This window comes from Gymnogyps californianus, chromosome 1 (genome assembly GCF_018139145.2).
Source record: "Gymnogyps californianus isolate 813 chromosome 1, ASM1813914v2, whole genome shotgun sequence".
Lineage (NCBI taxonomy): Eukaryota > Metazoa > Chordata > Aves > Accipitriformes > Cathartidae > Gymnogyps > Gymnogyps californianus.
The window spans coordinates 99,581,683-99,597,003 of record NC_059471.1 but is presented as its reverse complement, the minus strand read 5'-3'; the positions used below and the strand labels follow the sequence as shown (position 1 = coordinate 99,597,003).

Genomic DNA, 15,321 nt, shown 5'->3' with positions numbered 1-15,321 from the left:
GATGAAAACATCTGATGGTTACTAATTATTGACTTTTTTTTTTTTTTTTTAAGGTAACAGAAGCAGCACTAGACCATCAGCTTTCAAACTGGAAGTCCAGATTAAGACTGCAGCTACTGTTTTCTACTTGCTACTCACTCCCTGCATTACCACCTATCTTGTGAAAAGTGCATTTTTAACAACATTAAGAACATGGTTAAGAATCAAAAACTACACCACTTAGATTGTGAGCTGTCATAGTCAATGCAGGAGCTACAGAAACATCCTTTCATAATCAAGATTTATTTGGCTTTTGTTTGGTGATCACAGACACTATGAACAATTTTACAATTGTTTTTATTCACACAGTTTTTTAAATCTAAAAACTGTCATTCTGGTTTCTTCCTAAGACTATTTCAAATATTTTTTGTCTGATCTTTGTAGACAAGCTGTCCTTTAAAACTGGATGTGAAGTTCCAGTATCTCGAATACTGACATAACAAGTTACGTCTGCCAAGCAGAAACTTTTACTTAGTATTTAAAGATATAATAAAAGTTTCCAATCTTTCTCATCACAGCTACAAAGTTGTTGGAAAAAAAAAATAAAGCTGCAACTACCAAAAATAACTTTGTCACAGATATACATCATTCAGCAAGAAATCCAACACTAGGGAGCAGTTTTATTAGATAAGCAATTCTACTGATGGTACAACCATAGATAAAGATAAATAACTAAAATGTTAAGACATTCTCAACATACCGTTATGAATTCCAAAGTCTGATCTGTGTTATGCTTCATTTAATAGGATAGAAAAACTGTCCCTCACAGTCTATGGAACGTGAAGCCTAATCAAGGCTTCAAAGCCCTCTCCTTAATGTAACATGCCATTAATTTCTGGTTTCATAGAAAACAGACAACCAGTACATGATTTTACCACTTAGAAAAGCATTTACACTTATCTAAATATGTAAAAAAATGGGTTGAGTGGGGATTCTCTCCTTTTTAAAAATGTGTTTTCTAGAACTACTAAAAAACTTGCATTTACAAAATAGTTGATAAAAATATTCCTCTGAATTGTACAAGAAGAAAGGTATAAGGACCACCAATTAAAGACTTGGTACCAGATGTTACTCAGACTTAGCTTCTTTCTCTACTGCTGCATCAGATGCTGGGGTCTGAAAAGAAGACAAAAAAACAGAACACTTCAATGCAGAAAGTTTCTAAGTGACTCAGCCTCTTAGCTCGTAGTATTTTTAATGCACAAGTTAGCTAACTTGACATACAGAACAACTAGGACTTGTTTCTACATACCGTGCTTTACAGTCTTAATAAACTGGTGTCATGATCTGCTTATTTCTCTTGGACAATGACCGACTAAAACCAAACTGTCTTGAAAAGGCTTCTATCGCCTCAGATGCATCAGGATGAATTTCAGAATGCTGCTATTGTTACTACTCAATACACACTGCAAAGGATTTTTTTTTTTTTTTAAAGAACAAAGCCCACTTCAATGATTACTGCCTTTGTGACAGGAAAAGGGGGCTTTTTAACCTACTAAGCTAAAATCCCTGCATATAGGGTGTTTAGAAAAGACACTATAGATACACTTCATGCATTTAAATTTCAGTGCAGCACTGTTAACATATTCTCAAATCTTACCATGTTTTAAAGTAACTAAGACTTAGAAACACGGTACTGCATTAAATTAAACATAATTTTGTAGAAATACCTTCAGTGAAACTGAACTGTAGCAGCAGAGCTATACTGTTTTCAAGTCAAGTCTCTATATGCTGTACCTCAACTTCAGAACAAGTTCATACAAACCTAATTGATTAAAATTACAACTGCATTTAGATCAGAAAACTCGCTGCATTTGCAACGTAGGTCAAAAAAAGGAACGTAACATATGTATTAACATAAAAATTATACTTAATTATTCCAAAGCTTTGCAGCACCACCAGCAGAAGAGGTTGTTTAATCACAGTAGTACCCAAACAGGAACCCTAACACCCACCCGTTCAGTCTCTACTGCCACCTGGGGGAAACTTCTGAAGGATGAAGTACGGAAGCCATTTCCATTTGCAGGCATTCGTCTCTGAAGTCGTCACTGGCCTTTCACCAGATCGTGGATTAACAACAGCATCGCTGACACTACTGTCCCGATTAAAACAGCTCAACAGGACAGACTATACGTCTGCCTCTTCTAGACTTAGGTATTATATTAAACGTGCAATTTTGGCTGGTGTGACCAACATGAGACCAGCATGAAGATGCGCCCCAGAAGTCATCATCCATTCCTTGTAAATGTACATCGTCTCTGCACTAGTGTACAAAATAGACCCCAGTTGAGAAATATTGCCAAATTTAACTTTTGCTGGTATTGCTGAAATGCTACATGCACAAATTAAAAGACTAAATTATGCGACAGTAATACAGAGCCAAGAGCTACGCAGAAAGTTAAGCCACTAAAGAATTCCTAGTGATAGCACAACTTTTTCACAAAGATCACACTGTAAGCTTGCAAATGAAAAACTGCTACCCCAAAGTTGTCTTGTACACTCAAGTACCATCCTGTACCTTCCTCACCCACCAAAACGCATCATCTACCTAAAAACCAAATACTCTTTTCCTCTACTTGAAGATCTATCTGCACACTGATAGATCAGTGTGATAGAACTCAGATAGCCTTTTTTTCTATCTTAAAAAAATTACTTTTCAATGCAACAACCAGACAGAAAGCATGAATCACACATTTAAATTACAAAATCATCTGACTATCTGATCAGCAAACTCCACTGAACTAATTAAAATGAGTGAGGCATTCAATATTGCAGAAACCTAAGACTAATTCCAGGCCTGTTACCACATGAAAACTTGTGTTTCATCCAGTTGTTAACAGCTGCCCTAGTAAGAGGCACTGCTTCTCCCTACAGATCTTGTCCTAAATTTAAAGCTAAATTATGTCCACATTCCAGAAAAAGAATAGAGCGTGGAGGATGTTTTAAGTTACATGATCAGTGACTCCAGAAACTTCAGCAACACGGCCATTTTACCACAGTATTACAGCCAAGACTGATTTGGCACGTTCATTTCTTCAGCAACAACAACTATTAGTAGTTTTCGCACCTTCTCTTCCATCCCTGCACCAACCTGTCCCTTCTACCAGCAGTGTCTATATCTATGACTCCTACAAATGTTATCTCAACTTCGGTTAAATCATTTCAACTTTGGGTTTTCAGTGAAAACTGTTTCCAGTCCCAAGAACACAAATATTGCAGCTGTCAAAAAACTTCTGTAGCAAGAAGGAACCTCTCTTCCAGTAACAGCAAAGACAGACCAAAACGCAAACCAAACCCTCCAAAGACAGACACCCCTCCCACACACACAGAGCAATATCCCCTCTGTACACCCTGTGTGTATTATTTTGCCAAGACCTACCCGCAGGGAAAACAGCCCCTCTCTGAAGGATGTTATCCTGTATTGGAACTTTGGTAAGATTCTCACCTTTTTCCTTCATTTCAGGGACCGTTATCACATCACTGCAACTCTTCTTGGGGCAACTAGAATTTTCCAGGTATATCGACTTATGTTTCAATAGCCTACATCTTTCTTTTGGCAGAAACAGATTCTGTTATAAGAACTGCGTATGTTTCTGACAGATGTTTGGACAAACCAGTACAGTAAGTTATCCAGCTGCTTTGCACCAAAGAATACAGACAACTTTACCTCCTCACTTTTAGCGTCCCCATTTTCTGCAGGCAAGTTGTCCTTTGTCTGTTCTTGGTTTGCCTCTTCTGTCTGTTTTCCTTTAGGCCCCTTTTTCCCCTTTGATTGAGCTTTCTTGTCCTCAGATTTATCCTACAATGAAATGAATTTCCAGTAAGTAAATTCCTATGATCTACTAGGTAAACTTTGAAAACAATAAAAAACACACAAAACCAAGATGGACTTGCTAAACAGCAAGAGCTACTACCAACAACCAAGGAGCTAATACATAGTTCAACTACCAAAAAAGTTTTCCAAACTATACATAGACAAACAATCACAGTTTCAGATAGTAAAATGAGAGAATCAAACTGGGATGAGAAGATAACTAGATTCTAATGGCTAGACAGAGCAATTTGTAATATATGATTTAACCTTGTGGTGCATAAAAAGCAGTAATGCAGTCCTTCCACTTTGTAAATACAAAGCGCTTCAAACACTCTTTCTCCTCTTATGTTCATAGATGGGAATTTCAGTAACCTAACCTAAATAAATGCATCATCTGGAAGTATCATTTTCAGTGCTACTCTTACTATCTCAGTCACATCCTCTGTACCTACATGACTGTTGTTAAATGGGTAGGGAAGAAGTATTTGCTCGAGAGCTACTTTCATATAAATACGCAATACATCCTCCCAGACATTCCTTACAGCAACCAAATGCTACAAAGTTTGCCTGTCCTCCAGCTGATCCCCCTACTTACAAAATATTCCTATCAATTCAGAATTACATAAATGCACTGGTTTTGACACCATCTGTCAAACATTACTTTAGGATACTAACAAAAATCTTCAATAAATGACAAGCTATAACACTTTTTCTGGGCAGGTACAATGTGAATAAGTGGCAAGAGAATGTAATGCATTTATACCTCTAAGCAAGAGACCACTACACTGATCTACCTTAAGATGTGTCTAATCTCATTAAAAATACTGCGTGCATTTCATAAGTATGTTCTTCAAATTATGTCCTAATTTGTTGTTTCTGGCCTAAAATTCACTCCAAGAAATAAAGTTCTCATTTTTGCGTATTTTAAGTACTGTAGAAATGCGTATCTCAGATTACTATTGGAAACCATTTGGTCAGAAGTATTCCATACTATCTCCACTCCAAGCCTTCTTCCTTACAAAAAACATGCAACCTTCTTACTTCACACATGCAACTTTTTAATAGCGATCTGAATACACTTCCTATTTTACATGAATGCTCATGTAAAATACTGTCTTCGTGAAAATACGGTTTTGTCAACCAATTGCAACTATTGAGCAAAAGTTCTAAGTGTTTTGCACGACTGGATACAAACATGCAATAAGTTACATTACATATACAAGAGATGCAAGGTAAAAAAAAAAATCAATGCTGAAGCATCTTATGTCAGGTAACTAAATTGTCAATGTCCACAAAACTCTAAAAATTCTTTGCTCCTATTTTTAGAAAAGACAGTTTTTTAAATGCTCAAGAGCACAGAAAAAACAGCTGAAACATGCTAATGTGAAAAAAAATCCTTTAAAAAAGTTATAAAGGCATTATTACAGATGTAATTACAAATACAGGTATTTGTATTTAAAATACTCAGTATTACAAATTCATGTAACAGACAATTTCACAACATGTAGACTTCTGTGTTTTGATTGTCAAAATGTATTTTTCTTCATTAATATTTATTTTAAAAAAACCCACCAAGTAACTCCATAATGAGTAAACTTCTGCCCACCAGAAAAAATACTGTCAGGAAAGTTTTTTAAAGTTACAAAGTTGATGCAAAGAAGCATCTTTTGACGGATCAAATACAGAAAAAAGATAATTTAAAAACAAAATTAAAAAGCTATCATTTGACTGGTACGTAACAGTGAAATATTGCTACAACCGATTTAAAGAAAGTCCAGAGATAGCTAAAATGAGAGAAAGTACTAAAGCTGGAGAAGTAAAACGCAATCAGAAAAAAAGAGATTTTTACATTAACAGTGAGAAAGTTTCCAAATGACAAAAGATTTTAGTGACAGCATGAGTTTTAGAACAAAGAGGATCAAATGTAAACCAAGTTATACATTTATTTGAATTACCAATAGTAATAGCGATTAAAAAAAATTGTTCACATATTCACATTACAGCAGCATTCCATGGGGGCCTCGTGCAAGGTGTTCTACTTAATATTCTAAGATGACAATTGTTTGTGATGTACTTGGTTTACATGAATATGTTCCCAGCTATGAACTGTGGAAATGTTTCTTTCTAGAAGTTACAGGCAGCATGTCAGTATCATGCCTATCAGTCAGCATCAACTAGCAGCATTAAGAATCAGATAAACCACACACTGGAAAAAAAAAAAGGAGAATCAAAACTGAAGTAAAATTGGAAACCTCCCCCAAATTCTTTAGGCTTACCACTTCGAGAATGGGAATGCACTGATATTCAAACCATTGGAATGAAGGTGCATTACTGATAAGTAATTGTTCAGTAGGATTAATAAAATGAAAGCATCAAAAAGTGTGCAAAGCAGAGTTCTATATTAGTGTATTTCAAATGCTCTTAATCCATACATTAAGAAGAAAAGCTTATAATCACAAAGGAACCCTTAAAAACACATCTACCAACAAGCCAACAGATACACAGCCTCTTTTATTTCTCCCAAGAAACAAAGAATTTTACACCTCTGTTATTGGCACTGTGAAGGCTATACTGAAAAACTGAAAGATCATACTAAACCAGGCTTACCTACATACACACAAAGACCTGAAAGCTAGACTACATGAATGGAAACTCAGATCTTTTTCAATGGCTGCCTAAGTATTCAAGTATTTTTTCCCTGTCCTAACACACCACTTAAGTTGTGAGTATATTTTATCCCCTTTTTTACAGTGATGAAATACAATGCTATGTACAGTTACTTCAACGTTCAAGTAGTTCTGCTCAGTACCAAACTGCCATCTCACACCCATGAATCGGTGCCCACATTTCTACGCAACACTTTGAGTGCTTAACAAGGATCTACTCAAACAGTGCCGGAATGTACCTGTAGATACTGGCAGAAACATCTGAAAACGATACTTCAGCTAAATGAGTGTTCCCACAAGGAACATGCGAAGATGGGTAAAAACGTTCAGACACCGTGCACTGACGACACAAAATGGGACGCCACCGGGCACCTGCACAACGAACTCGACCACCTCCTCTCCCTCCCCTCTTCCCAGTGACTCTCACCTTTGCCGCTAACTTTTTTGGTTTCGGCTCTGCTTTGGCAGGAGCGGGTTTCTGAGGAGAAAGAACAAGTAAGGGAGAGATTCAGCCCTCGGCAATCCCCTTTTCGGTAGAGGAAGACACCCCCCCTCTCGCTCCTGTACTTACAGCGGACAGCCGCGCCGATCGCCTCTTCGGCTACAGACAGGGAAAAGAGAGAGAAACGGCGTGAGGGGGCGGGCCGAGAGCGGCCCGGGAGCGGGCCCCGCCTGGCCCCCCGCCGCCCTGCCCCGGGCACCTACCTCCTCGGGAGCCTCCCCGTCCGCCACCGTCACCTGCCAACACAAACAGCGCGCGTCAGGCGGCGCAGGCGCCTCAGGCCGGCGGCGGGGCGGGATGGCGGGGCGGGCACGTGACGCCGCCGCTCACCCGCCCCCCCGCCCGCCCCTTCCCGACGCCGCTGCTTTCGGATTTCGAGTCCCGGAGAGGCCAGGCGCCCGGCGAGCCCCCGCCGAACCTTCCAGACACCGCCGCTGCCGCCCCCCGCCCCCAGCGGGGCCCCCGTCAGGGGTCAGGGAGCTGGCTGGCGAGGGGAGGTGCCGGCCGCAGTCAGTGAGCGCTGGCGGCCGCCGCACCGGTGCCCGCGGAGCGGCCGCTTCCCTCCGAGCCCCGTCCCCGCGCAGTCGGACCGCCCGTCCCTCCCCCGCACCCGCCCGTCCCTGCGGCGGTGGCGCGGGGCCGCCCCGGGCAGCGCGGCTCCCTGTCGGCGGCCCCGCTCGCTCCCGCCCACTTCACCTTTCTCTTCGGCATGGCGAGGCTGCGCGGCGGCGGCTCCCGGCCGCGACCCCCGGAGCTGCGGCGGCTCCCGCCCGGCTGCTGCGCGCGCTGGGTGCCTCACGGCGAGCCGCTGCGGCTGACGGGCAAGCCAGCCTCGCTGCGCAGGGAAACCGCCCCCCCCTCCCCCCCCCATCCCAGCAGCGCCAGCGGCACCGCAACAGGATCCAGCCGGATTGGAGGGGGGGGGGGGAGGCGGGGGGATGGGAGGGGGCGACGGCGGGGGGACGCTCCCCGCTCTCCGGCGGCCGCCGGCACCGCCCCCCCGAGGGGCGCCTCTGCGGGGCGGGGGCGGGGGCGGGGCCGGCTGCCGCACCCCCTCCCCCCTCCCCGTCTCGCACGAGGCGGGGTCTCTCACCTAACCACCGCCTCCCCGTGCCGGGGGAAGGGAGGGGGGCGGCCTCTTGATTGGCCAGCCCCCGTCACGTGGCCGCACCTGTCCCCGTTTCCCCTCACCCAGGCGCCCGCCCGCCGCCCCACGTGCGCGGGCGAGCCGCCCCCGGCGCGTATGCCGCCCGCCCGGGAGGCTCCTTAGTGCCGGGGGGGGGGGGAGGGAGGGGGCGTGCCCGGCCGCGGAGGCGCGCGGCATGGCGGAGAGCGGCGCCTGGCTGCTGGTGCTGAGCTCCGTCTTCCTCTGCAACGCTCTCAAGATCCTTCTGCCCTCCTGCTCCTCCATCGTAAGTGACGTCACCGCGCCCGCCCCGCCCCCGTGCCGGCCAGGGGAGGGGGGCGGCGGCGGCGGCCGTTAGTAAATCGGGGCCGCGGCCGAGTGCCCGCCGCCTTCCTCCCCTCTCCTCTGGTCGCGGGGCTGCGGGCCTCGCCGTCCGCTGAGACAAGGCGGGGGGGGGGCTGCGGTGGGCTGGGCCCTCGGGTGGCTGAGGAGGGGGTGAGACGGCGGGGCAGGGCGTTACGGAGGCCCGTGCGGGGAGCGCCCGGTGTTTTGCGGAGGTGGCGTTACCTCCTCCTGACAGCTAGGAGGTGAGGTGAGGTGGGGGGGAGTGGTGCCGTTTCGGGAGGGCTCCCGGTGCCCGGCGGTACCCGTAACGCATCCCCAGCTGTGACTAGTAGGGCCTGGTCCTGCTCCTCGCCTTAGAAGAGGAGAAGCTTGAGAGGCTGATACTGGGAAGAACTGGAGATCGTGAAATCTAACACTGTGACAGTGGGTGACTCCAGCAGCCTCGATTAAGCAGGTCTCTGAAGCGAAGTTCTGGGTGGTGTGTTATCAGTGGCCTAAATGATGCTCCTGAGGCTCCAGCCCTTAGGACATTGCAGGGAATATAAAGGACAGCTTTGCTCAGTCTTCCGTGTTTTCAACAGATGGATATCTATCTATCTATCTCCTTGTTGGGAGGGGAGATCAGTGGATACAGAGATTAAGGAGTTAGGCATCATAGGAGAAAACCTTAAGTCGCAGTCACTAATCAGGATGCCCCTGGTCTGATCTGAAGTGTTTCTGTGGGAGCGTGGATAACGGAATTCTGGACCAATAACCTCTATGACTGCCAAGTAAACCTACGTGTGAGCAAGCATGCTAAAATACCTATCGTTCTGCTCTTTCACGTAAATAACTTCAGTGTCACACAGATCAGTGCACACTGTTCGATAATGGATAAAAATCCTTTAAAACATTACTTAGCAGTTTGGGAAGCTGAACTCAGTGTTACTGTAGATGACTAATGAAAATTTCTGCTCAACTTTCTGCTGTGGTTCGTGACAGAAAGTAGTGTAATGTTCTCATTGACTGCAGTACTGAGAACATAATTTGTGGGGAGAAAATTACATGTGTCTTGAGAAAGCTAGAAAGATTTGCTAAGGAACAGCAAGAAAAAGATTTTTATGTTCTTTGTATCTTAATTTCTATGGTAAAAGGAGTTCATGAACCAACAAGCAGGTGATGCCTCATGAAAAGTACGTACGAAAGTAAAAGAAGGGGAGAAAATGTTTGCTAACACAACATGTGATTAGCTTTTTACATTTCTGTCTGTAGGAAGTAATTTTAGCCAAGAAACCAATAAGATGTTATAAGAAAACTGCATTTAAACGCATGGGTAAGATGTAAGAAAAATAACTAATGCAAATTTGTGTTTTGAGGCAGTGGTAAGATACTGCACTAGATGGATCACAGCTCTCAGCCAGTGTGGCAATTCGTGTGTTTCTAACAGCCCAGACTAGGCAATCTGTAATCTAGAGGAGTGATTCCCGATTAGTGAGCCATGTGTTATTGGTGAGGTCTAAAATTGGGCCTCAGTGAATAAAGTTTCCACATTAATTAGTTTAGACCCTTGCTGAGGCTGCTGGAGCTGGAAAAGGGAATGATGAATGAGTAAGGGGCATTGCTGGAGCTGGAAAGAGGAGTGATGAAAAGGAATGCTTCCCCGGTCCTTCCTCTCCTGCGTGTATCGAGTGCTTGCCATCCAAGCAGTGCATGATGAGAACTGTGAGGAGGGAGGACAGCAGTTCAGCTCAGGATGCAGTGGCAGGCGGGGCCTGGGAGGTTTGAAAGGTCTCAGAAGGCAGCAGCATTGAGAGTGGGGAGACGAGGAGACGAAAGCAGAAATAGAGAAGGAAAAGGCAGTTAACTATAGTTGGAAAAGTTGAAAATCACTGCCCTACAGGGACGGTAAAACCCATTTTGGTTTGCTTCAGTCAGCACAAGAGAGTAAAAATTCTGTGTCTTTTAGAACATGTTGCAGATGTTAAGCCAAGGTTTTCCTGTGTCTTGATGAAAGGGCATTTTTTAATGGGAGGCTTTTGAGTATGTAAACAAGAGATCATACTTTATACATATGAAGGAAAATCAATGGAATTCTGGATAAATAACCAATACTATTTCTTTACTTCTTAGATATCCAGACTGTTACAAAAGGATGCAGAGCAGGAATCCCAAATGAGAGCTGAAATTCAGAACATGAAGCAAGAACTCTCAACCATTAGTATGATGGATGAGTTTGCTAGATATGCCCGTCTGGAAAGAAAGATTAACAAAATGACTGACAAGCTTAAAACTCATGGTAGAGTGCAATGTTTACTCCCTTTTCTAGTTCCTGAAAAACATTTTGTCAAGAGTGTTTCCAATTTTAAGTATATTTCTCCTTCAACTTTTTTCTTCTTCCTCTTATCCACTTCCAGTGTTCCCCTCTTTTTTTCTTTCTTTCTTTGTTTTTTTCTTTAAACTTTTTGGCGAGCTTGCGTTTGTCTTTCAATTATGCATAGTTCTGCATACACTGATAAGGGAGTGATTTAGATATAAAATTTTTCTTACAAGGAATTTCCTGGGCTTCACTGTGTAACTATTTGCTCTTTCTCAGTGATGCCCATCACTGAATCATGTTTTGACTAAGTTGAGGAAGTCCTCTGCTGCATATCTTCACTGCAAAAGGATGCATTGCTTGGTTGGGGCTATTTGGTTGGTGTACTACAAAATGCTAGAGAGAAAGCGTTGCTCTATAAGGTAACCAGATGAGATCTTTCATGTCATTTTGCAATCCTGTTTGATCTTGTGCATCAGCTTTTTACAACTGGCAGTTTGGGATTGCTTTCAGCAGTATAATTCCTAACCCAATAATTTCAATTAAACTAGATATGAGTAGTTAACTTAGCAACCAACAAGGTTGTTTTAGGAAACTGTAGGCCACCGTTATGTTTGAAGATGTGCTGTCTTCACTGGGCTTCTTTATACTGGTCTGAGGTACTGTAACAGAAGAAAAATAGGCATGAGAAGTTCTAATACTGAACCTGACCAAGATTCATTCAGTGAAGGAATAGTCTTAATTGTGTTCCTGAATGAAATAAGGCAAGAAGTGCATCTGCTAAAGCCATCATTCTCCCCTTTTAGGAAAGGGAAAAATTCACTCTATGCTTCATCTAAAGCAGGTTCTTAAATTAGTAACCACAGTGAGAGTTCTCATTTGGGAATAGTGTTCTTGATTACGTGTGACATTTCTCTGTCTAGGATATCAGTGTTTTGCAACTTTTCATAGTAGCGTTAATAAGAAACGACGGTCTGATATGGACCTAGCACTTTCCTGCAGAAGGGTACTTTCAATATAGCTATCAGTCATTTGAAATGAGATTTTTTTAAACAGTGTAATCTCCTGATTTGAAGAGTGAAATATTAATAAATTACTAGTTTTATGTAAGTATAATTTACTATTATAAATAACGCGGAGTAATTTTTTTTCTTTTAACAGTGAAAGCACGAACTGCCCAATTAGCCAAAATAAAGTGGGTTATAAATATTGTATTCTACATCTTACAAGTAAGTAAATATTTTATTACAAAGACAAATTGCTAAACCAAATCCTCAGTAGTGTTACAATTCTCTCCTGCATTTATTGGCTGGTTGATCAGTCACACAGGTGTTTGACATTCCAATGACACAGTGCATGCCGAACTGAAAGTTTCTTGAAATAGAAGGGAGAGATGTTGCTGATAAGGTCTCATAGTTCTGGATGGAACGAGTTTTGAGTTTCATTTTAGCTCTGTGTTTCTGGTTTTAAGGTGACAAGATAGGAGTTTGTCTTAGCTCTTTAATCACTGGGCTTTTTTGCCGTTTATGAATGGCACTGGACCCAGGAAAGTTCCGATACATGCAAATATATTTTACTTATGTTTTTGAAAACAAAATATGCTTTTGCTGAGGATGTAAATCTCCACTTACAGCTGCCACACGTTTCCCCAGGGTGCCTCATCAGATTGTCTCTGTAGTTCAGACTTGATGCCAAAGAATTGTCTGCTAATAAGGATGACAGTGGTCATCCTGAAGATGTCCTTAGGGTAATGTTAAAGCGAGTTGGATTCCTAGCAGGCAAGGATTATGGCTAAAAACAGTCATCAGAATTTAACAATTACTATTACTATGTTTGTCTATGCTAGATTGGAACCAGGGCCTCAAAAGAAAGCAGTATTTTCTAATGTCTTGCTGCTACCTCTTAATATTGTGTATAAATTTAAGATCATACTGAGTTTAAAAATATTTTGAACTTGCTTAAGAACAATGTAAAGTAACAAAGAAACTTTTATTAGAATTTGTTACTTACTTTAATTAGAATTTGTTATTTACTTTTTCAGAATAGCAGTGGAAATGTACTTTGATGTGTATTATTATCTAAGCTAATAACAATTTCAATTCTAGGCTGCCTTGATGATCTCTCTGATTTGGAAGTACTATTCTGAGCCGGTTACAGTGCTTCCAAGCAAATGGCTTGCTCCGCTGGAGCGCCTGGTAGCTTTTCCTACAGGGGTGGCAGGTAAGGACTGCACATCGGAAAAAATACATTTCCCAAGCCCATGCAGATGCTAACAATGTAGTGACGAAGAGCATACATAGATTAAAAGCATTGCTTCTGTACGTTTCTTCTACTCCCTTAACACAGGGAGGAGTTTCAAACATTTGATTAGCTGTTTCCTATGTATTCAATTCTTGTTTATTTAACTGACAGTGAAATGGGCTGTTTGTCTTTTTTATTTCTTCTCAAACAAAGCAGCTTTATCTTTATCTATATGGAATAGAACCTGGAGAAGATTTCAAATCGGAAATATTTTTATATTAAGGAGTCCACTGAAACAGTAGAATTGGGTTTAAAAATGGGCAAATACTTCATAGGTCTGTATCGCTTACATGAGTTTCTTATAAATTGCTGGGGTTTCATAGCAGTGTAACTCCAGAGTGATTTAGGTATGCTCTCTTTTGGCATTTTGTCTTGTCTGTTCCCACCCTTTTTCCCATCACACTTCTGTTGCATTTTTACCTATTTAAATCCTTTTCTTTTGGGCAGTTTAATGAATTAATGATCAGAACGGTATCACAGGTTGTATACACCTGTTTGAGTGAAAAGTGTGCTGGCTCTATGCTAAGGGGATAAGTAGAGAGGCAGAATGACAGGACAATGTAGTGTAGAAATTTACCTTCAAGCTAAAATACTGCTGGTGAATCTTGCATATTAGGCTCATTAGGAATGGCAGGACCCTTTAAAACAACAGCGCAAGGCATCTGGGTCAGCAGCGAAGGTCTCAGTAGCATTTTTCTATATAGCTGTATGGGGAGCAAGGGGAAAGGAGAGAAGTATGGATTTAATACTTTTAAAAAGACTGATTTAAATTTTGGAGGAAATTTGCTTTTTACCTCTCTCAAATCTTGAATTTAGGTTCTAGCAAAGTATTCTGTTACTTGCCAAACCTTTAACTTCAGCACCTTAGACATTTTCTGTTAGGTACATAGTAAACGTTTTTAGCTGTGCGTTGTATATACCACACTTTGGCTCATATTCATGTTCCTTGGTACTCTTTTCCCCAGACAATCTTTAGGTTTTCTCAGGACCAGCATGGAGTTAGCTGCCATCCCTTGAAGAGAGACATTTGTATAAATAAAATGATGTTTTGTTCCTGTTCACCTCATAACTCTCAAGTTTCAGTTTTTACACTTCCAAAGTTGTTTTCAGATGCATATGTGCTTCGGGGTTATTGATGCAATGACTTAAATCGTGTTTTATATCTCTTTCAGGTGGTGTTGGAATTACATGTTGGCTTGTGGTTTGTAATAAAGTTGTAGCTATCATGCTACACCCTTTCAGCTGAAGGAATCCCAGTAATCCATACAGTCCTCAACTACATTTTCATTATTGCTGTTTTAAATGAAAAAAAAAAAAAAAAAAAGAAGGAACAGTTGTCTTTCCTGAGACTAGGTCTGAGATAATCTTTGTTACTTCATTTGGATATCAGTCAGTATTCCTTTTGATTTATTTTCTCTTTCCTTAGTTTGTTTTTCAGTTTGGTGGTCAGTTTTCAAAGAATAGCATTGCTGTTTATAGAACCTTATTTTGTGTCTATTTCGACAAGTATGAACACTGATTCATAGCAGAACTGTAAGGCTTTGTCATGGCATATATTCACCAAAATCTAAAAGTGTTGGATTTGTATTTCTAAGTTGGAAATGCACTGGCATTAGGAATTAATTTGGGAGCCTTGCTGTTTCTTTGCTGTATAATATGGTAGTTTCACCCAAAGGTGGGATTATATTTGGTGACAAGTGGTACTAGAGGATAGAGGTAGGTGGTTTGGCTGGCTTAGGGTAAAACAGAATTAGTTTCCTCCTTGTTATTTTTTTACACTAGAATTGGTATATTCTTGGGCTGTCTTAGAAAATGCGTTATTGATGTATACGCAGAATCAACTTTTTATCTCTTAAGAGACTCACTCACTTGCCAAATACAGGGCGGCAGGATACTTTTTCCTCCCTGACTTTTAAAATTCATTGAACGCTTGAATTTTTTCCTACTTTTATTGATAACTGACCTTTCCTTCCTTGACATTTTTTCTGATTCCCAAACTGAGTGAGGATCACGGAAACTATTTCCTTCCGCGTTTTGGGAGGAAAGCTCTGGCCAACCTTCTCAAGCTCCATGTTAACAAAGAGAAAGTAGAAGACAGTGGTGTTCCTTCAGAGGACTACATTTCTAAGGGCTTCAGCATACATTAATGACAGTCCAGGATAGCCCAAAACAGCTGTGTAAATGTAAAAAGGCAAATTAGTGATTTAAATGTCTAAAGTAGTAACAGAATGGTAG

At 41.9% G+C, this 15,321-nt stretch overlaps 2 protein-coding genes across 2 annotated transcripts; one reads left to right on the top strand and one right to left on the bottom strand.

Moving 5' to 3' along the window:
* Window positions 1-265: 265 nt before the first annotated feature.
* On the bottom strand, window positions 266-7,865 carry HMGN1 (high mobility group nucleosome binding domain 1). Its single transcript, XM_050915051.1, has 6 exons — window positions 7,718-7,865; window positions 7,225-7,257; window positions 7,091-7,120; window positions 6,947-6,997; window positions 3,707-3,838; window positions 266-1,155 (listed from the first exon to the last, which is right to left on the bottom strand). The coding sequence occupies exons 1-6, from the start codon at window positions 7,730-7,732 to the stop codon at window positions 1,108-1,110; spliced, it is 309 nt and encodes a 102-aa protein (XP_050771008.1). The 5' UTR covers window positions 7,733-7,865; the 3' UTR covers window positions 266-1,107.
* Window positions 7,866-8,343: 478 nt separating this feature from the next.
* GET1 (guided entry of tail-anchored proteins factor 1) lies at window positions 8,344-14,385 on the top strand. The gene is made up of 5 exons (XM_050910594.1): window positions 8,344-8,433; window positions 10,602-10,767; window positions 11,947-12,014; window positions 12,891-13,005; window positions 14,259-14,385. The coding sequence occupies exons 1-5, from the start codon at window positions 8,344-8,346 to the stop codon at window positions 14,330-14,332; spliced, it is 513 nt and encodes a 170-aa protein (XP_050766551.1). The 3' UTR covers window positions 14,333-14,385.
* The last annotated feature ends 936 nt before the right edge of the window (window positions 14,386-15,321 follow it).

Coding starts and splice junctions, on each gene's coding strand:
- GET1 (XM_050910594.1), top strand. CDS start 8,344: ATGGCGGAGAGCGGCGCCTGGCTGCTGGTGCTGAGCTCCGTCTTCCTC. Junction 10,768..11,946: donor TGACAAGCTTAAAACTCATG/GTAGAGTGCAAT, acceptor TTCTTTTAACAG/TGAAAGCACGAACTGCCCAA. Junction 13,006..14,258: donor TTTTCCTACAGGGGTGGCAG/GTAAGGACTGCA, acceptor TATCTCTTTCAG/GTGGTGTTGGAATTACATGT.
- HMGN1 (XM_050915051.1), bottom strand. Junction 7,121..7,224: donor ACGGGGAGGCTCCCGAGGAG/GTAGGTGCCCGG, acceptor CCCTGTCTGTAG/CCGAAGAGGCGATCGGCGCG. Junction 6,998..7,090: donor GATCGGCGCGGCTGTCCGCT/GTAAGTACAGGA, acceptor CTTTCTCCTCAG/AAACCCGCTCCTGCCAAAGC.